General features: G+C 35.7%; 1 protein-coding gene across 2 annotated transcripts in view; it reads left to right on the top strand.

Moving 5' to 3' along the window:
- Rps6ka6 (ribosomal protein S6 kinase A6) overlaps window positions 1-26,256 on the top strand; it is a 207,942-nt gene that overhangs the window by 30,493 nt on the left and 151,193 nt on the right. For both annotated transcript variants that reach the window (XM_052734805.1, XM_052734815.1), the window contains exon 2: window positions 19,080-19,228. In XM_052734805.1, the coding sequence (XP_052590765.1) occupies window positions 19,118-19,228 (111 nt within the window). In that variant the 5' untranslated portion in view covers window positions 19,080-19,117. The remainder of the gene's footprint in view (window positions 1-19,079; window positions 19,229-26,256) is intronic.

The following is a 26,256-nucleotide window of genomic DNA, read 5'->3' as shown; positions in this document are numbered from 1 at the left end:
AGGATCTTTCTTTTCTTCATTATACATTTCAGAAAAGCAAAAAAAATGAGCATAGTTTCTTTGTATAATTAAGATGACTGATTTTCTAAAATAATCTTGCTCAATATTAATGAACAAGGTAATACTGCTTTGTAATTTCTTTTTAAAATTCTCACTAAGAAAGTTCAAAGCAAAATTAAATTAATACAAGAAATGGAATAAAAAAAACTAACATATGGGGGCTGGAGAGATGGCTCAGAGGTTAAGAGCACTGACAGCTCTTCCAGAGTTCCTGAGTTCAATTCCCAGCAACCACATGGTGGCTCACAACCATCTCTAATGAGATCTGGTGCTCTCTTCTGGCCTGCAGGAATATATGCAGACAGAATACTGTGTACATAATAACTAAACAAATCTTTTTTTAAAAATTAACATATAAATGTTTTTTAAAGAAAGAAAGTCAAATTACCACTCAAAGTATAGTAAGTAGCGAGAGGGGAAATGGAAAATATAGAACAAATAAGAAATTAGGAAAGAAAAAAGAAAAATGATTGTTCAATAATTAAAATCCACAAACAATTATAATGTTTAAAAGTATGAAAAAATAAATATCAGGTTGTATTTGTGTATTTAGGAATATATATGTATGCACATACGAATATATGTACATAGCAACAATTTATGAAATAAGAGGCTATGAATCTGAAAGGAACAAAGAAGGATATATGGGAGTGTTTGGAGAGAGGAAAGGGAAGGAGTATATTATATAATCATAATCTCAAAAAAATTTAAAAGACATTTTAAAAATATAAATCATATTGCTAAATCTTTACTAAAATCATAGCATAAAGAAAAGGGAGACTGTGTAAGAGTTAAAAACAAGTGTTGGAGCAGCTTTTTTTCTAGAGTTTTGAAATATAAAAACTGTCAGGGGCCATGGTAATTTAAATTCAAGCTTTCTGACTTAAGGTTATTCCTTGTTCTCTAGACCCCCAGAGTAGCTTAGTTTTAAACAATACAGCCACTCTCAAGATGCTGCCTGGCATCTGCGCTCAGAGTCAAATCCATAGGAGATTCTTCTCCATTGCTGCATTCACTGGGGGAATCAGCTTCACCAAAACCTGCAGCTGGATTTCAGGCTTCTACAGGCTTGTGCTGAGCTTAGAGCTCCAAGTCTTTTTTCATGAGGCTCACCTTCTGGAAGTTCTTCTGCTTCCCCTTCCTCTACTGGGGATCTGGGCTGGTAGAACTATGTGTAGTTTAGCTGCTTTTTAATATAACAGCTGCCATTTTTGAGCTTTTTTTTCAGCTGTTTTATACCTGTATTTGTGAATTTCAGTTCTCTATCATTCTGTGTATGGAATAGAGCCTATTTGTTCTTATACTGACCCTTCTAAACTGGGTCACATGGAGGCAGCTCCCAGGCCATGTCTTTCCTGGAAGTTCATTTTTAATGCAGTTTTTAAAGACCATATTTAATGACCATCACTATTCTAAATTATCATCAAATTCTTTAGTGCCTCTTAGCAAGCTCTTTTTAGCCTTAAGAGAATTCACTGTAGCATTGCATTTAAAATCTTTGCTAAACCAGTATAACTCAGAACAGTGAAACTCAACTTTCAAGGCCGATTTTGCCATTAGGTTGTTACAGTATAATCAAGGAAACCACAGGCCATTTCCTACTCTCCATTTTGGAGGTATGGAGGTAGTTATTTTCCCAACACTATTACATAGATTATAATCATACTTGCTCTAAAAGGTTTGCTTCAAGTGTGACAGTTTGGAAGCAATTTTAATTCTTAGTCTGAATGACCTCTCTGTCTTCATGTGAAAAAACGTTGGTTGAATTACAGCTTTCATGTGAGCCATAAGATATTTTGTCATTAGCAATCTGATGCTTCTGTATGTTTTTTTCTTTTCCTATATCTGGATATTCAAATGAAGGAAACTGAAAATCTTTACAAACCTCTGTCAAATTTCCAATTCTCTTTAGTATTCTTAAATAACAAACTTTAACCTGAGTCCCCTGACTTTCCATCTTCAAAGTCTTTACATTGAAATTGGTAAATAAAGGACCCCAATCTCACCATGGCAAATCTCTGTCTTGTCACTTTCTTCTATCTCTGCCTTCTCTCATATCTGCATTGTAAGAGTTCATTATCTATTACATTCATGTTCTTACTTCTACTATTATTCTGCTTTTATAAAAATTTTGCTTCATATCTCATCATTTCTACAGACAAGGTTAATTTGCGATATATGAAGTAGGGAAACTTTCTCGTTGCCTCTTTTATTTTCTCCTCTGATGTAGCAGTTTTGCTACAGGGACCCTTTGCAATATAGATTATAGCTCTTATACTTAAGGCCAGATTTGCAAATACAGCAAATAAATTACTGCAGGATTAATAACTGATGATTTCAGAATGATTAGCCATTGAACCTCCTAAGAAATAATTATATTTTAATTTGGAAATATGAAAAGTGCTAAAAACAAAAACTTGGAAATCCTTGAATTAAGAAACCTGTAAAAGGGCTTTAGAGATGGATCATCAATTAAGAGCACTTGCTACTGTAGTTGGTTTTTTTTTAACTCTTTGTAGTCCCGTCACCTAGCTCCCAAATAAATACATGGAGGTGTATTCTTACCTACAAATGCCCAGCCTTAGCTTTACTTGTTTCTAGCTGGCTTTTCTAACTTAAATTATCCTATTTTTCTTTAACTGTGTTTTGCTTCTGGACTTTTTACCTCTCGTTATTCTATATATCTTTTTTTCCTTCTTACTCCATGACTGGCTGTGTGGTTGAGTGGCTGGCCCCTAGCGTTTTCTTCTCCTCCTTCTCTTGTTCCTCCCCTTTTCCCCAGATTTCTCCTCTTGTTTATTCTTTCTGCATGCCAGTCCCACATATGCTTTCTCCTGCGTAGTTATTGGCCATTCAGCTCATTATTAGACCAATCAGGTGTTTGGGGAAAAGTAACACAGCTTTACAGAGTTAAACAAATGCATCATGAAAGAATGAAACATCATTAAACAAATATTTCACAGCATAAACAAATGTAAAACATCTTAAACTAATATTCCACAACATGCTACTCTTGCAGAGGACCCAGGTTCAGTTTCCAGTACCCACATGGTGACACACAGCTGTCAGTAACTCCAGGTCCATGAGATATTTAATGACCCTTTCAGGGCTTCTCAGGCACCAGGCATGAATGTAGTGTGTGTGTGTGTGTGTGTGTGTGTGTGTGTGTGTGTGTGTGTGTGTGTGTGTGTGTCAGACAAAACACTCATCCACAACAAATAAAAATAAGATATTATTAAAAGTAAGTCCATAAAAACTGAATTTTAACCATTAATGAAAAAGGCACTTTGTGATATGTATGCTTTCTCAAATCCTCTTGAAACCACACTAAGTAAACAAGTGCCTATTTCAACTAACTTAAAATTGCCCCCTTTCATCGTTTGTAAATTTGCCACAACTTGAGTAGTTCTAGAATTTTGGGTAGATATAAAATGTCTATAGAATTTGAGATAGCACTTTCCTGTGCTCTTGCTTGTTTTAACCAATATTTTATTAATTCTTTGACAATTTCATAAAATGTATTTTGATCAAATTCACCACTCCCCCAGGTCCTCCATTATCCATCCTTACCTCCTTACCCACATAAATTCATGTTCTTTATGTTAAGTCCTTCAAGTCCAATTTGTAATGCCCAAATACTATTGGGGGGGGGGGCTGTCCTTAAGTGTGGTACATCAACCGGGGTCATACTGTATAAAACAACTGACTCTCCCTCTCCCAAGCAGCTTCATGCCCACCCCTACCCCATGCTGGGATTTTGTCTGGTTAAACTTGCAGAGGTCTTGTTCTTGCTGTCATAATCACTGTGGATAGATGTGTGCAACTGCCCTATCATGTCCAGAAAACACTATTTAGTTATCCACTACCTCTTGCTCTTACAATCTCTTCACCAGTTCTTCCACAATCATCCTTGAGCTTTGGCAGGTAAGGTGTCATATAGATGTCCCACTTCAGGCTGAACATTCTGCAGTCTCTATTATTTGCACATTGACCAGTTGTGGGTCTCTGTGTTAACTGCCACCTACTGCAAGATGAAGTTGTACTGATGAGGGTTGAGAAAAGGACTAATTTATGGAAATAAGAATAAGTCAGTATGAGTTGTATTTATACTATGTCTGTTTAGTAGAATAATGGTAGTATGTTCTCTCTTAGGGCCTTTTGTCTAACTAGCCACAATTTCTTGGACCTGATAATGGTGCTATGTATTTCATCTTGTAGGTCATACCTTAAATCCAATCAGAAGGTGTTTAGTTGCTCCCATAGCATTCAGGCCACTCTTGCAACAGCAGGCATATGTTGCCAGGGATGACATTATTATTAGGGCATCTTTGAGACTGGAATTTGTGCTAAATCAATTTTTGTTGTTGCTGTGATTCTTTTAGACAAGATTCTCATATAGCCAAGCCTGACACTGCATGTAACAGAATCCTCTGCTTAAGTCCAAGTTTTAATTTCAGAAAGTCTTTAATGTTAATTCATTGACATTTCTTGTAGATGGTACTTTGCTATCCATTATGTCAACTAATGTGTTGTATAACACTTATTAGTAAGTTTTAGGCTGGACTTCTCCTTTTTAGGCATAATCTTTAGATTACTTGAAGAAGCTAGAGTTTAAAGCAGAGTTACTGTGGTTTCTTTAGAATGCTTTTAGTTCTCAACGAACTCTATGCTGTGCAGCTTTGGAGGAGTTGTAAAATCATTGTAAAAGGAATAAAATTGCAATTATTCTATGATGAAGAACAATGATATTTGATTCAAATCTTGTAATCATTGCAGTAATGTAGCAGAGTATGAGTCATTGGGTTAAAGGATTTTCTGCCTCTTGAACCAGATTGTTGCTTGAGCTGTCTCCCTCTAGTATATCTTTACATAAACCTTAGAAAGGATTGTGTGGTTTGGAATACTGCCTGACCTGCCAATTGTAGCTGAAATTTTTCTGTGTCCCAGCCGGTGGTCAGGACAAATCTCTCTCACCTGCCAGTCCCGCAGCTGCTTGGACCCAAGCAAACACACAGAGACTTATATTACTTATAAACTGTATGACCATGGCAGGCTTCTTGCTAACTGTTCTTATATCTTAAATTAACCCATTTTCTATAAATCAATACCTTGCCACGTGACTCTTGGCTTACCAGTAACTTACATTTTGTTTCTCATGGTGGCGGCTAGCAGCGTCTCTCTGCCTCAGCCTTCCACTTCCCAGCATTCTCTCTCTCTTTGTCCCACCTATACTTCCTGCCTGGCTACTGGCCAATCAGCACTTTATTTATTAACCAATCAGAGCAACACATTCAGAGCATACAGAGTGACATCACCCATCAGCATATAGAACATCCCACAGCAGCCAATCCTTTAACCTTTAGTCTACATGAATTGGAGACTAGATGCTAAGGCTTTTGGGTGTAATTGCCTTACTGTTGAGGACAGCTGACCCAAATCACTTGCATTTTAGAATACTGTACTTTAAGGGGATGGTTATTATTAGTATTACTAGTTATGGAGAATCATACCAAGAAAGGAAAAATGAGCCGGGCGGTGGTGGCGCACGCCTTTAATCCCAGCACTCGGGAGGCAGAGCCAGGCGGATCTCTGTGAGTTCGAGGCCAGCCTGGGCTACCAAGTGAGTTCCAGGAAAAGGCGCAAAGCTACACAGAGAAACCCTGTCTCGAAAAACCAAAAAAAAAAAAAAAAAGAAAGGAAAAATGAGAGAAAAAAGCATAAGGGAATGAAAGAAAACACGTAGACATATTCTGTTTTATCTCAGCTGCTTTATATGTATAAGGGATTATGATTTATGATTCATGGTATGTAGTATATTACCCTTTTATAAATATAAAGTGACTAAAATAATATTCAATATACATCATCTTTTTCATAATGAGCAGTTCAGTCAAAATTTGCCCAAAGAAAATGTTTAGGAAGTACTAGGAAAGTTTGTCTTTGCTTTATTTTAAATTAGTTTTTGTTTCAATCAAAGTCATTTGTGAAGATTGAGCAAGTAAGCAAAGGTGTTATGAAACTCTCCAGCTGTAAACCATAACAGGTTGAAATGATACATAATAAACTAGATTAAAATAATAATCATAGGATTTTAAAATTGGGGTAACTACAATAAGAGATAGAATGGGTTATTGTGGAAAATGTATGGATAAATTATAAAAATTCCTAGAGTGGTGGTCTGTAGGAAACAGAGGTAAACGTTTTTTGACAGATGGGTTAATATTCTAATGTATTTACCAGAAAAAAGGATAAGGAACAAAATATTGGTATCTCCACCACAACTAAGACCTGAGGTAAGTTCTGAACTCAAAACAACTGAGGTTACTGGCACGTGACCTCCATGGGACTGGAGCTGCCAATAGTCTAGAAGAAATTATAATAATAAATATAATTATTCAGTAAAGAAAATGATTCATTGTAAATCTGTCAGACTTTGTAACACAGATTCCAAAGAGAGTTGAATGAGAAGATACTAAAGTAGAGATACTATGAAAATGAGGAAAAGATGTGAAAACAGGGAATTGGATAAGTGGAAAGCAATAATGTTGTGCTAATTTCCCATTGTAACAAAATACCTGATTTCAACTATTTAAGACAGGATGTGTTTATTTTGGCTCACATTTTTTTGTTCTTTTAGATTTATTTTTATTTCTCTCTCTCTCCTTCTGTGTGTGTGTGTGTGTGTGTGTGTGTGTGTGTGTGTGTATGAGAGAGAGGGGGGGAGGGAGGGAGGGAGGAGAGAGAGATCTGTGTGTGTGCCTTTTTTTGTTTTTCGAGACAGGGTTTCTCTGTGTAATTTTGGTGCCTGTCCTGAATCTTGCTCTGTAGACCAGGCTGGCCTCGAACTTACAGAGATCCACCTGGCTCTCCCTCCCGAGTACTGAGATTAAAGGTGTGTGCCACCACCACCTGGCAGGTGTATGACTTTTAAGGCCAGAAGAGGGTGCCAAATCCAATGGAGCTGGAGTTGCATGCTATTGTGAGCCACCCTACACGAGTACTAAGAACCAAACTCATGACCTCTGGAAAAACAACAAGTGTTCTTAACTGCTGTGCCATTTCTCTGGGCACACATTTTTTAAAATTAATTGAATTTTTATTCTTATTTTATTTATGTGTATAATGCAATCTAATTGCTCTAATTCCTCACTCTCTCTCATCTCCCTTCCTCCTCTTTCCACTCTTTACTTTCCTACTAATTTCTTTTCTGCAGCCTTTACTTATATTTTGTTAGATTCATTGCATTTGACCAGTGTCATTTGTGTGACCATGAGTTTGGAACTACCCACTGGGGCCTGGTCAGCTCACACACAGACACAGATACACAACAGAGAAAATTGCTCCCCTCTTCCACCATTTATCAAAGTCCAGTAGTTCATCAGGGAGTGATAGAGCCCAATGAACCCCTCTGCATCCATGTCTGACTGTGTTGGCAGGGCTGGTCCCATGCAGGTCAGATGTCAATAACATCAATTGCTATGAGTTCATGATTACAATGGCTGTGTCATGTCTAGTGGATGGCATTTCACAGCCTTCTCCCTTTCTTCTGGCTCTCACACGCTTTCTACAATGTTCCTTGAGCCTTAGAGGGAATGGTATAAATGTCTTGTTTAGGGGTAAACCTTCAAACATCACTTATTCAGAGCAGCTTTGGTAGCCCTGGATCTTTTATTTAACTGCTGTTCACAGCAAAGAGAGGATAAACATTATAGTATGCTTCCCACACCAGGGACTTCCCTAGGCATGAGAATTGGACTAGTTTCACAGTAAAAGGTATGGGTTCTCTCCCAAGGAACAAGCCATAAATCCAATCACAGAGTGGTTGCTCACCCCCATTACACTCATGCCACTGTTGCACATGTGAGCACATTTTTCTTGTAGGTGGGTATTGTAGTGCATAGTGTTCACAGATGGATAAGAACACCAATACCTTCCCCACTATCAGTTTGGATAGCAATGTTCTAAAAGCTACGGGCTCACAATTTCATTTATAGTCCTTATGGCAGATAGGTCTTAGTGACTGGAGAATGAACAGCTAAACTCATTTGGTCCATAGTCAAGAATCAGGCCAAGAAAGTGTTCAGCTCACTGTCCCCCATTTATTCAGTTCAGTCCAGAGACCACAGCCAATGGAATGGTGCCATTCACATTTAGTATGTGTCTTCCCAGGTCAGTAAACGCAATCTACAAAAAGTCCCTCATGAATATACCCAAAAGCTTATTTCCTAAGTGACTTTAGGTTATGTCAAGTTAATAATCAATATTAACTATTACAAATACTGTACTAGGGGGCAACACATTCTTGAAAAATACAAAGGAATGATTTACTCTTTCAAAATCATTAAAAGCTATTGTTAGAGGAGGCACATTTTGAAGACACCTGAAAACTCTGGGCTAAACTCGAAGCTTTGTATTGCTAAAAAGATGATCAAAATTAACTGCCTCTAAAGTTTTGTGTTCCTGGTTGGGGCTCAGAAAAATAAGCTCTCAATTGGAATCTTATTTAACAGCAATCTACCCACCTCTGCAGTATTCGCTTAGCAGAGTAGAACAGAGCAAGCACTGAGTATGGATTGAGTAGCTCAGGTTTTCTAATAATTCAACTCACTGTTAATGAAAATGTGTCCTTTTATGACTGCCTTAAGTGATGAATAATGAACTGCTTTATCTACCTCTTTATACTTTCATATCTTGTTACAGTAAACTGAGCTTTTAGGTACATTAGTAAACAAAGAATTCTGGTTTGTGGATTGCTTTATCCTTAGGTCCTTTTGTGTTTACTGCTTCACAAGTATGAACCATTTGATTTTTTTCAGCTCTAGGGAACAGACTCTATTTGTAATTTGAGAAGACAAAGCCATAAGGGCAAAAAGGCAGTGTGAGAATTCAGTTTAGAGCTTGTGTTTTCTTTTGAAAAATGAGACTCTTGTCAACAACTATTTATTGGCCACATAATGCAGATGAGATTTTTTTTTAAGTATTCAATTAAGATGTGGACTACTTTTTCTTCCGTCAGTTTCATAGGGTGTATAGTAGTAGTCACAGCTAAGTGATTTCTATTACTCTACAAGTAGAATAAAGGAGGAAGGGCTCATAAGGGAATTTGGTGTCACTGTTTTCAACCCAGCATTTTCAATCCACTTTTTCCTCTGGGATCTCTTCATGTCTCACTTCAGAGTCCACTTTTTAATCATCTCAGGAATTGCAGTTATGGAAACAATAAGTAAAAATCTAGAAACCAATTAAAATTATATCTACCCCCAAAACAACTGTTCTTCCTAAAACCCTAGCAATTTATGCCTGGCTGGATACACAAAGCCTCCAACTAAACCAAAAGCTTGAATCTCATCCATTAAACAAATACTGAAGCTGGGGAGATATGTGTTTATGTACATACTGAGCTTATTGGGGAAAAAAATGAGCCACAGAGTTTGTGTGTGTTGTCAATTATTTTTCAAATAAGAGCTTATACTAGATTTCTAATTTCTATTGCAAATCTAAGAGATTGGACCAATTGAGTGAGTATTTCTTCAATGGAGACAATAACATTTGCTTTCCTGGCCATAATCTTTGCAGGAATGTTAAATAGGTTGTTAATTTTAAAGGATATTTGGAGTTAAATCAGGGCATGCATCAGTAAATGATTCCACAGAGCCTGAGTTAGTGTATACTGCTCAGAGGAGAAAAACATTACTCATATGTGCATTAGCATTTTCATTTTTACTGCAGCAATATATCATTCCATTTTTCTGGGTGCTAGGAAATGTTGCTGCAAAATGCACTGCAGAGTTCAGGTATAAGCCATTGGCTACCTTGTAAAAACTGATCATTTAATTACAAATACCAGTTAAAACCCAAAGGAAGCTTGCTCTATAATCCCTGCCTAGTTACTTACTCTCTCAGAAGAGAATTGATAGTTTCACTTCTTTTTATTATTATTTATTGCAATTTCTGATGTAATGCTTGGTCAGTAATTAGGCAGATGGGTAGGAAAGGTTGTAGCACCTCTAGCTGCCTCCTTATGACTCAGAAGAATCAGGAGCACTGGCTACAGCAATTGTAACGAATGATCACTTAGTTTCCAACATTTTGGACTGTGAATGAATGTGTAGGTGTGAGCCTGAGGGAGAAAGGAGACCAAGAGACAGAAAAGGAGATGGAGAACTAATAGTGATTCATGGCAAGTATAAAAATAGAAGTAATTTTAAAAGCAATGGGTGACAGTCTATAAAATAAGCCCATTTAACTCGTCACTAAAGAGAAATTGTTGTGCGTAATGCTATCAAATATTTTTTCTTTCAAAAACCCTGTTTGGATGATTTGTATGACTTTTACGTTTTCAAATTTCTGTGATTGGTGCTAAATAAACCACATCTTGAGCTAGAAAAATCCAAGGTGAGGTAATAAAAGAGCAAATTTAAAATTTTCCCCCATCCATTATTTGAGTTAATAACAGCAGAGAGAAAATAGATTTCTTTCCTTTTTAAATAAACAAAGAAAGCTTTCAGGATTGTGTTTATGGGAAATAATTAAACGTGCTTTGAACTTTAGTGCTTTCAATTGTGCATCTGAGCAGTTTTCAAATGAGTTTGGATTTAGCCATGGCATTAACATTTTAAAGTGCCATCCCTAGCATGTATGTAACTTGCAGAGTGCAGCCTAATGATTTGATTAGTGTAGTGGTGAGTGGATCTCTACAAGGGCTGTGCAGAGGTCTGAAGAGGCAGAGCTGCATTTGGCCTTTCCTTGCAGTGCACACTAATTGGGTATTGCTGGGAGGGTGGTATTGAAAGGGGCACAGAACCCAAAATGTCCATTTGCCCCTAAGTGCTAACCAATGTGATCCTTTTACTGGTTTACTTGTTCTTTTGGGAAAAGGAGCCTATTTCAGAGGCTCTCGAGTATGTATACATAATTAATAACACGAGTCTCTTTGTCCAGATACTTAAGCACTTGCCAAACATGGAAAATCACATTATTAGTGAAGGGAAAAAAGAGAGGTATCCCCAGGCAATATTTCATAAACCACAGAAGTCTTTTTCTGTCACTGTCTGACAGGGCATGGAATTTGATAGATATGAATAAAAAGGAAATAAAAAAGAATGTATCAAAAGCTCAAGAAATTCTGGCTGCCATCTGTGGGATATGACTGGAGAAGGCCTCAAATCTGTTCTTTGAAATTGCCCCTGAATAGTGTCTCAAATGTCATATTTTGTAGTTAAGAAGATGAGGAAATCTCTTTTCACCATCCTCATTTAGTAAGCAGAAACTCACTTGGCCTTCATCATTGAATTAAGCTATTTAAATATGAGTTATCTTCTGGGACTGATTTCAAAGCATTGGGCCTGGGAGGTGGGGAGGAAAGTACTATAGATAAAGTAAGAAATAGATGGAGAAAGGTCCAGAGTATAGATGGTTGTTTCAGATAAATGGGTTTAAGTGGGAACCTGAGCAACTGGGATGAAGATATAAAAGCAGTGAAGAACTATGGCAGGAGTCAGAAGAGAAGAGGAGAAAAAGAAGACACAAGTACAAAAACAGAGTTCAGCCTTCCTCATTTATTGTCTATCAGAGTGCACCAGTCTAGTCCAGGGTTGTCATGTCTATGCAACATGGCTTTTAACAACCACTGGCCATAACTTCTGCCTTTCTGGTTCCTTTCTTTCCTGGGTCATAGACAAGAAAAAGAGATAAATTAGTCTGGTTCACAGAAGGCCAGGGTATTGTGTTCCTCTGAGGGCACTGACTATAAAGTTGAAGAGAAAATTTTAAGAAAGAGTGGAACAGAATGCCAATTAATTGGAAACAATTGCATCGGTGGGGGTGGGGAGACTGATTCTGTGAAAAGTCAGGTGTTAGATTTAAAAATGAAGAGAAACTCTTTGATCTCTATGGTGTAGGTGGAAGTTGAAGAAAAAAATATCAACTTCAACCCAGTAGAGCGATTCAGTGAGAAATCAATCAGCTTGCAGAAATACTTTATTATTAATCTTTAAATGTCTTTGCATGGAATATGGCTATGAACAAGAAGAGTGGCAGTGATAAAGTCACTGCAAAAAGTGACTGCAAATTATTTACTATTACTATGAGTAATTCATTAGTGCTTTAAATCCCCAAACACTCTGATTTTGAGGCATGGCTTAACAAGGGGAAAAGAGAAATTTCCTCTGTGTGGTCCTTAATAGAGGATTAAAAAACACAAAAGCATTCACATTTCGTTGTTAAAATGCAAGTTCTCATCTTATCACTTGGATGTCTTTTATTATTATCAAATAATAATTTGACTTCTCTGCTTTGTGGAAATACCAAATATCATTCTGTTTGGTTTAAGGCTTAGAAAAAAGGAGAGACTCTGCACAGACCAAACCCAAATAATAAACAAGATGGAGACTAGGCCATAACACAATTAAGCCTATTCTGTCTGAAGAAGAGAATGATAAGGGGTAACATAATTGCTGTCTACAAGAAAATGAATGAAGTTTATGTAGAGGAAAGGGAGATATGGGTCACTTGTCTTGTGTGACCATGAATGTCTTTGGAGAGAAGAAAATTTCCACAACCTAATTTTAAGGCAGTGTAAATATTGGTCTGCCCCAAACAACATCTTCCATTAAATTTATTTTACACACACACACAAAAAAAAAACCCTACAGATTAAGACAATTTACTAATATCTCTAACTTATTGGTCAAAACAATCCTTTAAAACACTATTTTGAAAACATAATAAGAAACTTGTGGGAATGAAATCTGTAAGAAAGATTGAGTCTCTTAGAAGTTTGAAGAAAGGTAACCATAAATATGTGAGGAGTTTGCTATACTTGTCATAACTTTTTATTATGATAATATTTGAATAATGATAACATTGTGAGACATTACTTTCTTTTAAAATTTATCTTTTAGTTTACAATGGTTGATGCTGAGTATGAGAAGGAAAATTTCTAATATCTATAGGTTAAACAGTTCTCTTCTTTCTTAAGACTGTTGTGATGATTTCCTCTAGCTCTTACTTTTGCCTTATTTTTTTATAAATTCTGATACTTTTAAAAATATTCAAAACCACTTTTAAGTGTCAATGTTAATACTGAAGTAAGTGTGAAGACACAAGAACAAAACACATCCATCACATAACGGATGGTCCCTGGCTTACAACAGTTCAGACAAATGGTTTTCCAGCTGTACTATGATACAAAAGCTATATACATTCAGGAGAAATGATGCTTCACAATTCAAACTTCCATCTCTTCTTTGACTACTCTCTTGCAATGCTAAGATATCAGTGTCAGCCATGTGAATTATGCTAAACTATGTTGCTTTATAGGGAAGGTATATTAGATATATTTCCAAATTATGAAATTTTCAACCTACAAGGGCTTTATCTGGCCATTACCCATGGTAAGTTGAGGGTCATTTGTACTTACAGTCTATTGGAAAGTATAGATTACTGAATGAAACAGAGATAGGAATAAGTTGTGATGAGAGCTCAGAAAAGTGAAGCACTGGAGGGATTCCTAATATAAAACTTATAAGAATAACTTGTGTAAGATGAATAGAAAATATTCTAGGTAAACAGGAAAACAAACGTGAATTTGAAACATAGCAAGTACTATTATGGGTTAGAAAATTAAGGTATATGGTGATATAATTTACTATAATTAAGAAACAAAAGAAATAAACAGTTGATTTTAGCAATTTGACTTTGGAAATGCAGATTTGTTGCCTGAGTCCCATGGAATGTATTGAATGAAATAGCTTAAGGGATGTTAAAGTGAGAGATTTATTTATTTAGAAAGGAGATCTGGGTTGGAGATGAAATTGTAAGGCATTAGCATACAAGAATAAAATTACATGCAGAATTGAATGTAAAATAAGAGCTCTCGAGGGCTGAGGAAAAAAATACTATGAACTAGCAGTATCTAAAGAACTTTTTAATGAAATTGAGCCTCTCCCACCAAAAACAAACAAACAAACAAAAACAAAGACAGAATAATCAAGAAATATAGCTAGGAGAAAACACATGATAATGCCATAGGAACCAAAGGAATGAGAAGGGGTATTTCAGAAAGTAGCAGAGATTAGTGTGACTATTGAATATATTTACCATATAGCCATCATTGGCTTTAGTAATTTCAAGGGTCAATGAGGAAGAAATAAAATTATAGCGAATTTAAGAGTGAATGAGAGTGATGGACACTGAAAAATGACAATAAAAATACCTCTTTAACTAAATTTGGCTGTTTGCAGGTACATATCAAAGGAAGCTATTTTATTTTTGACATAACAGCATTTTCTATTACATTTGGAAACAAGTAGTAGAGAGGGTAAGGTCTTAAAGCTACAAGACAAGCAAGATAAACAGAGTGATCAAGAGAGAGCACTTGGGGTGAGCTGGAAACATCTCAAGTGGCAATCCTCATGTGGCAACTCTAAGATGTCAAGATTAAGAAAATATGTGTGTTAACAACTCCTTATATCAGAGGTGGGTCATTTCCATTACATCCTTCGGAAAAGAGGAAAGTGGGAGGAAAGTAATGAGCAAGTATGATTATAGGTGACATGCCAGAAAATTCGAGGGGCTCTCTTATGAGTCCCACACAATATGAAGTGAATAAGTTAAATGAAGAAACAGATGGGTTGTGATAACAAGAGAGTAGAGGAGGCTTAAAATAGCTTTTATAAGGAGAGGCAGGAAGAAATGTTACTAGGTAACCTTGAAAGCAAGTTGAGATTAGAGACCAAGAAATTGCATCAAACCAATTTACTGTTTTCTCCAACGTCATTTAATAGCGCAACATTGTACAGCTAGAGAAGTAGATATTTAGACTGATAGATTGCTTACATTTCATCATATTCATGCTGTCTAAGGGCAATGAATAAAAGCAAGGAAATTTTTAAAAAAAGAGTAATTTAAACAATGAATAATGACATCTAGGATGATCAAAAAGCTGAGACAGGGGTAGTCTCTGTTCTCTTTTTCCCTTGATTGGGCTTTAAAGGGCATTTTAGCACAAATATGAATTATGTAAACATTAGTAAATTTTTATTGCCTATAGAACAAACTGTATATGTTATATAGTCTTATCTGAAAGGATCAAAAACATGTATTAGAAGGAAATGAATGCTAAATCTAAAATCTCAAATCACTGAAACTACGATTTTAACAGGAAGGACTTAACAGACAAAGGTCGGGATATAAGTATTTGAGTATTTGGTATATTAGAACAAGCAGTAGAACAACAGGAGAAAACCTAAATTTTTATTTAGTGAGATATAAGGGGCCCAATGCAAATGCTGGTGGTAGCTTTGTATGTTGTGCTAGTTTTGCATTAATCTAGTTTGTTCAATAAACTTAAAAGAATATGAACATGGAGAAAGGAAAATCTAGAAGGACTTGGTAATTGACTTCATAGAAGGAATAGTAAAAAATAATGAATCCTAAGTAGGAGATACTATAGTTTGGGGAGGCTGAAGTTAGAAGAAGAGTGTTTATGAGGAAAATATGATGGGTTCTATTTGTATTTGAGGGATCTGTAGTAGTAAGTAATAGTTATATAAGCATTTTCAATAGGATTTGGAAGACTGGAAACAGTCCTGAAGATTTATCTTACACTGCCGTCAATACAGCTGTTAGAAAATCATGAAAACAAAGAAAACTTTAAAAAGAAACAATAGAAAAAGCTAAGTGCACAGAAATGTATAGAAGGAAATATAAATAAAACCTCCACACAATAGGAAAACAAGTAATAAAGATAATCAGAAGCCAAAAAAGCACCACTTTTTGGCATTTTGACTAAGATCAAGCACAGAAGCCAAAGAAAGAGTTTCAAGTTGAATACAATATGAAAACAAATGTGCTGTACTGTAAAATGATAATGTAGACTTACTAACAAAAAGATCATTAAGAACTCTGAAAATGAAATTGCTCTGGCAAGGGGAACTAAATTAATAGTGAAGAGGTATATGTAGGAAGAGGTTGCACAGAAGAGTGTGTTGCAATGGGGATGTAGCTCATTGGAAAGGTACATGCTGAGTTATGAGTGAGGCATCTAGGATCAGTTCTTAATACTGCAATCAAGCAAAAAAATTTTAAAAAACTCTGCTCAAGGAAACTGTCTGAGAAATTTGACCATAGAAAGAAAAAAAAAGTTCCAGCAAAAGAGAGAAGTTTTAGATTATATCTGTTTTCAAGGATGGACAGACTTACCCCTCTAGGAAGTTGTTAAAGATTGAAATAAACTATTACGTACACGCTCTAGATGTAAAATCTTCTAGTTATTTACCAAATTCATCAAGATGTCAGCCAGTGAAAATAGCCAATAAAGACCTTTAGTTGATTGTATTGGTGTTAGAAGTTTAATGCTTAACCATGACAGCTCACGTTTAATCATTGATAATTTACCCTGACACTGTTTTTTTTATTTCATTTTTAGGATGGATGCCTAAGAGTTTACATAGCAATTCAAATGACTAGATTATATAAAAACAAACTAAATTTGGGGGCTTTGAATGTTGATATCTAATGCTTCAAATAAATGGTTTTAAGCCAGCGGTTCTCAACTTGTGAGTAGTGACCACTTTGGGGATCACATGTAAGATATCCTGCATATCAGATATTCACATTATGATTCATAACAGTAGCAAAATTACAGTTATGAAGTAGCAACTAAATAATTTTATGGTTGAGGGTCACCACAACATGAGGAATTCTATGAAAGGGTCACAACATTAGGAAGGTTGAGAATCACTGTTTAAACCTTCATCCTTGGAAGTCCTTTTTTGTATGGCTCTTATTTCTGAATGAAATAAAATGCACAACTCATCCTAAATTTATGAACATAAGTTATTTATGTGCAGCTCAAGTATGTAAATGTATTTTGTAACTGAAGAGAAACTTAGTTTTCTTCTTAGAGAAAAGTAGAAAATTTGAGGGGAATAGGATGGGTAGGTGCTCTATTGGAAAATAACTTCTGTTTTTGTGCATGTCTTCATTTTGTTTATCCTTTAATAAAGTTAGAGAAGTGAGAGAGATGAAGCAATTGGACTTAGAAAATTTCAATTGTAGTTTGAGATATGCTACTCAATTATCTATGGACACTTAACTTCTTTGTACTTACGTTTTTTGTTTGGAAAGTAGGAGTGATTGTGCCTACTTTGTAGTATTTTGAGGATTTAATGACATAATATGGATTAAAAAATCTAATACATTTTTCTCCTTGAGTTTTCATCTTTGAATCTAATCACCTTAGTTTATAAAACTAAACTTGAAATTCCTATAAGCCACAAATCTTATAGATAACTATTAAGTTAGATCAGAGTAGCCAACAGCCACAAATTTGGTGGCTTTGGTAATTGATTGTATCGGCTAATGTAAAGAAATGTGCTCAAAGAGTAACTTTGAAGAATGAGGGTAAAAAGGCACCGTCTATAATGGTAACAATATTTATCTTTAATGGAGAGGGCTCTATTTTTCTATTATATCACATTATTGGAGATATTTGTGAAGGGGAGAGATAGACAAGCATTAGGTTGATGGGGGAAGTTATTTTACCATCTATACTGTCCTTACACTGAAAGGCTGACCTTTCAGAAGTTTTCTCACAACCTCTCTCATCACCAACAATTCCTTAAAATAATAAAAGTTATCATCAGTTTTGTTATTTGGGGAGGTATAGATGAATATAGCAATAGTAAAAATATATAAAGCCATTCTCTTCAAAATATTTTAACAAAAATATTTGATATATGATTGATTATAGTGTTCAATGTCAGCTGCCTTGAATCCTTTTTTAAAAGATAGCAGAGTATAAATTATAAATAAAAAACATAAAATCAGTGTTACTTAAGCTGGGTGTGGTGCTTCACATTTCTAATGTCAGCACTTGAGAGGCTGACAGGATGATAGTTGAGAGTTTGAGGCCAACCTGAACTACATAGTGAGTCTCTGTTTCAAGATTAAAAAGCAAGGAAAAAGAAAGAAACACAAGGAAAGATGAAGTAAAACATTTTAGTATCAAGCTCTGCTTAACATCTGTACCATAAGCACTGTCCTACTGCTGTAAATTACAATTTAATTTACTTACATCCCCACTGCAGAACTAAAGTATCAAATACCTTTTGTTTTCCTTTTTCTTTTTTTATGTAGTGCTGTGGATCAAATATAGGACCTTGTGCATCCTAGGCAAATAGACTACCTTTAATCTACATCCCTGGCCCTTAGGTTTTTTTAAGACAACATTTTGTTATGTAGACCAGATTGAACTCAAACATGTGATCCTCCTGCCTCAGCCTTCTGAGTGTTAGAATTACAGTCATGCATCATGATGCCATGTTCCAAGTATGTTTTAAATGGGGTAATATTTTCAAACTATCCATGTCCTTAATATTTTTGTATGTTGATAAAGTAATAGACTGGCTTATTAAGACAATATACATTTAATGCTAATGATACACTAGATGTCAGTTGGGTTCGTCATTCAAATTGATTACTCATATTGATATTTGTAGCATCTAAATACTGTATAACTAGGGAAAATCTAGTTATTGGTAGAGGAAAACTGGCCAACTGGCTGGTGGCCAAGAAGGTCTGAGCTGATGTGGAAGGGTATATTTATGACAGGAACTGCCCAGGGACAGAGATAGTTCTGAGATGGGAATGCCAGGAATTTAAATAAGAAAGGGTAAATGAATGTCCCAGGAGAAAATAGAGGAAGAGGGAATAATGTGGCCTATTTTCTTTTTTCTGAGTCCGAGGGACATGTGAAGGCTAAGTTTTGTAGGGGTTCGGCACTCAGTCACCATTTCTTCTTCACTTTGTCCATCTTTTCCAAGAAAAGAGGTAACTTTTGAGTTGCTGTATTTTGAGAAAATATACTACAGAATCCCCAAAGAGCAGGGCTTATGGTGAAATTTCAAATGTTGAGAACTTCTCCCACCATTTGCCCTTTCCTTCCTCATGTATTAAACTGCTTGCTGTTCCTCAGATCTTTCACTGTTACATCCCAAGTCATATTTTTTTTCCAGATTGTACTACACATTTATAGACAGACCAACTTTGAAGCATGATGAATTCTAGAAGGACACAACGTACGGCATCTAGCCGTAGGGGCAGCTCCACCTTCAGCCTGTGTTGTTGCCTTCCGTTGTTTGGATGTCGACGACCCAACAGTCGGGTAAGAATATCTAGAAATATGGTATTGAGTTTTGTTAGGCTATGACTAAATGGCAGAAGAGTGGGGAATGTAAAATGTCTGAGTGTCACAACTGTGTGCAAAGACTTTTTCTAAAGAATTTATATACGTTCAGCCAGTTCTGCCTTTTCAGAGTTGGGAGTTGGGGAAATGGGTTAAGATTGGGATTCCAAACAACTTTGACAAGCTGATGTGGGTAAAAATAAACATGACAAAGTCTATTAAAGGCAAATTCAAATGCAGAGGAATGCCAGATTACAGAAATGAGTACAAGATGGTCCTGAACTGTGTATGTATAAATATAGCAAATAATTGTGTAGAACCCATGGGAAGTATAGGTCAAACATGCCAATAATAGAATGTCCTATGGTCACAAACAATGAACATGGTCTAATATATTATAATATATATATATGTATATGTACATATATATATGTATATATGTAGGAGCTGGGATGTAACCTTGACATATTCTGTATTTAAGTTTTTATTGTGCCTTTCATAGGGGGTAATGTGCTCAATTTCATTATCTATGTATGACCTATCTGTGGAAGATATGGTGTCTTTGGACAAGGTCTAGGGAAAGCAAGCCAAAGTTATTTCTTTCAAATTCTTAGAAAATTAAAAGAAAATTGTCCTTATAAAAGACAAGTAAAAGACCTGGAGGGTTAGTTTAATTACAAGTCTTCAACTAGTTGGAGAGATATTATATTAGGGTAGAAGGAATGGATCACACAGCCCCTAAACATTTCCAATCAAATTAGACTTGAGATGTCTAATATAGTAGAGTAAGTCAGAAGTTTGTTTTGCCGTAGCATAATTCTCACTTCAAAATACTGAAAAGTTAACATTATTTGAAATAAAGATGAAAAATTTCCCCTTTGAGCTTTGTCAGAATTAAACAGAAAGCTTCCATTATGAAATGATTTTAGTACAGACTGGTCATATAGCAAAGTGGACAGTCTATTAGTAGATTTTTAGAAAGCCTTTTAAGTAATATAAGTTTATGAAATAAGGTTCATTCACCAGTTCAAAACGGAAAATTGGATTCCTAAACATCCATTTTGTTTCTCATTAGAATTTTGATAGCATTTGCCCTCGGGTGTTTTTAAACAGCTTCATAGACTTGAAGATTTCCCAGACCTCTTTTACATTTGTAAATATTTAACACCAACCCTCCCCCGCCCCCTGGTTTCCAGTGTGCCTACACATATTTCACTTGTTTATCCTAAGTTGCAAGGCTGTGTTCTAGCAAAATACAAATATGTGAAAATATTTCTAGTTAATCATCACCTTTCTGTTTTATGAGATTACTATAGTTCTTACTTAGATTTCTACCTTCATAATTTTTCTCTGTATGCAAAACAGATGTTTGTGACAATTTGTTGAAATAAATTAGGCTCCTAAGCTGCTCTAATTTTTTATTCTATATAGACATAAGTTCTTTAAGCATTTATTTTAGGAGCTAAAACCAGAAATTGGAGAAAAGTGGCTGTTTTTAGTGTGCTATTAACTCATTGAGTGCATGTGATTGAAAGCTGTGGTAGGCATGCTGAAGTGATGTTTATTTGACTTTCTCCAATTTCATCATAGATATATCTAAATGTACCAAGGTTGCATGACCAAGCAACTGGTAATTTCAGGCAATTAGCTACTTGTTTGGGCTTAAAGATAATCAACATTCATTTTGACTTTTTTTTTCACTAAAATGTTCAGTTGAAATTTCACTCAATTACTTACTTCACACAAAGTGAAGTGGAGAATTGAAGCAATTATCTACATGATTCAAACAAAAAGATGACCTCTTTGACCTCAATTATAGTACCTGTATATTTTAAGCAAACTGTGAATTTTGCTTGAAAACTGGAAAAAATGTTAGTGTTAAATATTTACAAATGTTACATTTATTCAGAAAACTGCTTAAATCCCCAACTTCTCCTTTGGTTTATGTGGTCTGAAACTAGTGATAACTAATGAAATGAGGGATTCACTGATTTTTGAGAAGAAAGATATTGTTTGAAAATAAGTATGAATTTAAAAAATTTGTTTTGAGAACAAACTTATTAAGAAAGAGGGAAACATGACAGGTTCAAGAGGTCTCTTTTTTTACTGTTAAGATTTTTTCCTAAAGGTGTTTGATAATGAAAATGGGATTCTAAAATTAGCATTTGAAGTGGAAGCAAGACAAACGATGTGGAGCCTATTAATAAGAAGCTACAAACAGGGGTGGTTGAATAATTAGATGACCCCTTACACATTGCAAACATGCATTTTTATTCCAAAGTCAGTTAATTGAAACTATGAACAGAAATGAAGCAACAATATTCTTTTATAGCTGAAAGTGCTTGCAATAGAAAGTGCAACATCATTAATTTTTTATCATTATTTAGAAAAGCAGGAATCCAGGAAGGCAAATCTACCCTGGTAGTGTGACTATGGCACAAGTTGTAGATTCAATGAATTTTGAATTTTGGAATTGAAGATGTATTTAAACCATAAGAAACAGACCATAGGACTATATGAATTTTGGCCACATGTGATCAAACAAACCAATGGCAAAATGGCTATCCACTGGAATAATTGGAATAATTAAGCATTTATAAAATACTCTTCATCATCAACTCCCTCCCCCCCCCCAAAGTAATGGTAGGCGCTATCTTTTATAATTCTCAAAAGTACTCTATACAATACATATAATTTCTTAAATAAGTTTAGAAATTGAAAAAAATGAAAGCTAAGACAACAAAAGTGCCTAAAGTTATACAGAATAGGGTGCAAACCATAATTTTCACACAAGTCTCTCAGAACATACATCATCCCACTACTTGCTTATGAGAAAAGGGGTATTGAGGAGTTTCATCAAAGAATCATTAATTGATAGATGGCTACCATTTAAAAATAAATTTATAATTTTTTGACAGCTTATTTTGGAATCTGATTTGGCTCATTGGCAGTGGGAAAATCTTTAAAAATTTTGGGCTTAACTTTGTATGGTTATAGAAAAAATATGAAAATCCACAAATACTGTCCTTGATGTTTTCATATTTCTATAGCTGTAATTGAATCAGTATCTTTTTGTTTTTAAGGTAGTAAAGGAAATAAACATGTATAAAGACTTATGTAATCAATGAAAGTACATATATGATAAAAAGGATACTTTTTGATTAAAGTTATTTGGAGAGGAACTAAGATATTTTGTCATGTTGCATGATAGATACATACAATGGCAACAAAGAATAGACATAGGTTTGTACTCATTTTAGATTTGTTTTTATGTGTATGAGTGTCTGCATGCATGCATGCATCATCTTGTGTGTTCCTTGTGTCTGTGGTAGCCAGAAGAGGACTTCAGATCCCCTGAAACTGAAATTATGGAAGGTTGTGTGTCACTATGTGGGTAATGCAAGGAAAACTCAGGTCTTCTGTAAGAGCAACAAATGTTCTTAATTGTTGAGCCATCTCTTCTGCCCTGAGCCTTGCAATTTTGTAGCTTACACTTTACTTGGGGAATTAAATAACAGTCAAGTAATTTCATAGTAAATATATACATACAGACTAGAAGTGTTATGAAGAAAATATATGTGATACTAAAGGAACAAAAAGGCAGACAAATTCTAGCTAGTTTGTCAGTTTGTCAATATGAAGACTTAAGAGGCAAGTTGAAATAGCCTATCACAGAAACACAGGAGTTATTAGGAGTGGATACAGAATGAAAGGGTGAGATATACGAATGGTAGTATTGTTGGAATAATACAAAATAACAAAATTATCAGAAGATAATGCTAGAATGGGATGCAGACAGCAGTTCCTACAAGAACTTGTATGCTTCTTAATTTAGATTTGGTCTTGAATTTGATAAATTATATTTGAATTTTTTTAAAGCTAGAAGGTAACATGTCTATCTATATCTGAAGCAAAGTGCTAGAGAGGCCCACAGAAATCCACAAAGATACCTCCACAACAGACTGCTGGCAATGGTCGAGATACAGCCCGAACTGACCTACTCTGGTGATGGGATGGTCAAACACCCTAATTGTCGTGCTAGAAACCCCATCCAACTACTGAGGGATCTGGATGCAGAGATCCATGGCTAGGCCCCGGATGGAGCTCTGGGAGTCCAATTAGTGAGAAAGAGGAGGGTTTATATGAGCAAGAATTGTTGAGACCAAGGTTGGATAAAGCACAGGGACAAATAGCCAAACGAATGGAAACACATGAACTATGAACCAATGGCTGAGGGGTCCCCAACTGGATCAGGCCCTCTGAATGAGTGAGACAGTTGATTGGCTTGATCTGTTTGGGAGGCATCCAGGCAGTGGGACCGGGTCCTGTGCTCATTGCATGAGTTGGCTGTTTGAAACCTGGGGCCTATGCAGGGTCGCTTGGCTCGGCCTGGGAGGAGGGGACTAGACCTACCTGGACTGAGTCTACCAGGTTGATCTCAGTCCTCGGGGGAGGCTTTGCCCTGGAGGAGGTGGGAATAGGGGGTGGGCTGGGGGGAAGGTGAGGGGGGCGGGAGGGGGGAGAACAAGGGAATCCGTGGCTGATATGTAGAACTGAACTGTATTGCAAAAAAGAAAGAAAGAAAGAAAGAAAGAAAGCTATCTTATCCTTATTTCAAAACCCAATCTAAAACTTTAATTCTAAAATTCCATCTTTAATATTCCTGTATTCTACCAAAAATAGTTCATTCCCCATACTGACAGCATGTAGTCTGTTTTCTTTCAATATTACTAATACATGAGTCTCTCATATATATGAGACCATGAAATTCTGAAAGTCAGGAAATATCCCAGTCTCCTTTCTAACCTATCTGGAAGAGTACAACATCTGTGAGAAACCAGAGAAATTAAAAGAGAAACACCTTAGAAAATTTGTAAGCTAGAATCACAGCTCAGGTCAAGAAAGAAAAGTCAAGTCCACTTGGAAGCCCTCAAAATAGTCTAGGTGAGAAATGATGGATGAGTAAGCTAGAAGCAGTGCAGAGAAGAATAGAGAGCAAACAGTCAAGAAATTCACTCATTTGTGAATTTTCCCTTGCTAATAGCCATTAATATTTCTTATGGGTCAGAGACCAATATAAATGCTGAAGATACACAATCCAACAAGACAAATACTGTTTTTTTTTTCTCAAAGCACTTGGGAATGGTGTTACTTGTTGGTGCTAAGCACTGATTATGTAACTGCTACAATTTGAAGTCAAGTTCTAATATGTATTATTTGTGTTAGTCATTATTGATTAGTGGTACAAATATAAAACTCAGGGTACCTTCCAAGTACTTAATTAATCTAGATGAAGGGAAAGAGTTAGGAAAGGTATTCATAGGAAAAGAAGATTGTGTGTTGGACATCCATATATGAGAAAGAATTATCTGAACAAATTCTGAGACCATAGAAAAGGGGTGATATAAAAACATTAAATATAAAACACTGCAAACTGAGGATAAAGTTATATGCAAAGCCTCAGACCATTTAAAGAATTTGGATTTTGTATTTGAAATATTGAAGACCAAGTGATTTTTTTAAAAAGAAAACTACAAATAATTTTGCTTTATTTGCACAGAACTGACGATTTAACTAATATATGTGAAAGTTGAGAAGAATGGAGGAATTAAAGACAACAATGTTTCTAGTGTAAAGGATTATGACATTAACAGAAGTGAGCACAAATACCAATAGTGAAATTCTTTTGACAGGCAAAATGATTAATTTATTTTGTGACACATTGAATTAAGATGAATGTGATGTTTCTTAGATGTTTAGCAGACATTCAGAAAGCATCCTTAGAACTCAAGTGTGTGGTCTGACTGGGAGTACTGACAAGGATCATTGGTAGAAAATAAGACAGTTGAAGTTGTAGGGGTAAATGACAGATGCTAAGATACAGAGAAAGTGTGTGTGTGTGTGTGTGTGTGTGTGTGTGTGTGTGTGTGTGTGTGTGTGTGTGTGTGTGTGAAAGGAAAATAATGCCTATGTTTGAGAGCTGCTTAGAGAAAGAGTCATCATTAAAGACTTAGGATGGGTCAGAAAGTTAGGAAGGAACATGAAGATGAAAGAATTACTGAACTGGAGACTAAGATAAAGTCTCCTTTCTTTGGAAGCTTACATGGTGCCTTCTTGTACCCTAAAAGCCAGTCCTCAGGGAAGGGACATTCATATCAGTTTCAGCTCAGGGGTCTCTGAGCCCTGTTTCTGAAATGCAGTAGTGTTGTCAGCAATAGACACTTACTTCTGGGAGTTTGGGGGAAAGGGTTGTAAACAAGTAGTAGGCTGTATGTTTTTGGAGTCTTTTGGATAGCCTAGCCAACAACTCAAATAAAAGCTTCTCATGTCTCTTATTGGAGGTTTGGTTAGGTGACCTCTGCCTTGTGGAAGGAGCATGTCAGCCCAGATGAGAAAGGTTCATTAAAACTATATATGCATATTTATGCATGGAATAACTTGTATTATAGGCCCTTTGGGGTGGGTAAATAGTTAATAATAGTATACTTCCTTATGACTTTTTCAGACACCCTCATTATTATTATTTTTTACCCTTATTGATATTTTTATGCATTTATCTCCTTCTCCCTTCCCTAGTGAACTCCCCATTTTCCATTTCTCCTATCAGATCATTTCTATCCTGCTATTCACTCTCTATTGTTCCCTCAGCCCCCCATTTCTTGGCAGTGTTTCTAGTTTACTTTCCTGGTTTCTGTAGTCACTAAAGGCTATGTACTAATATCTGAGGATTTGGAGCTAGGGGTCTCTAATGATAGAGAACATGTGAATTTCATCTTTCTGGGTCTGGTTTACCTCACACAGTATGATATTTTCTAGTTACATCCATTTTCCCTGCAAAGTTCATGATTTCATTTTTCTGTACAATTAAATAGTATTTCATCATGTATACGTACTTCATTTTCATTATCCATTGAGTTCGAAAGACATTTGAGTTGTTTCTATTTTTTAGCGATTATAAATAGAGCAGCAAGAACATGGCTGGGTTTTTTTTTTCTTTTTGAACATTG

Source organism: Peromyscus californicus, unplaced genomic scaffold (genome assembly GCF_007827085.1).
Source record: "Peromyscus californicus insignis strain IS unplaced genomic scaffold, ASM782708v3 Scaffold_10__1_contigs__length_136768540, whole genome shotgun sequence".
In the NCBI taxonomy this organism is placed as follows: Eukaryota; Metazoa; Chordata; class Mammalia; order Rodentia; family Cricetidae; genus Peromyscus; species Peromyscus californicus.
This window is presented reverse-complemented; position numbering and strand designations above follow the sequence as displayed.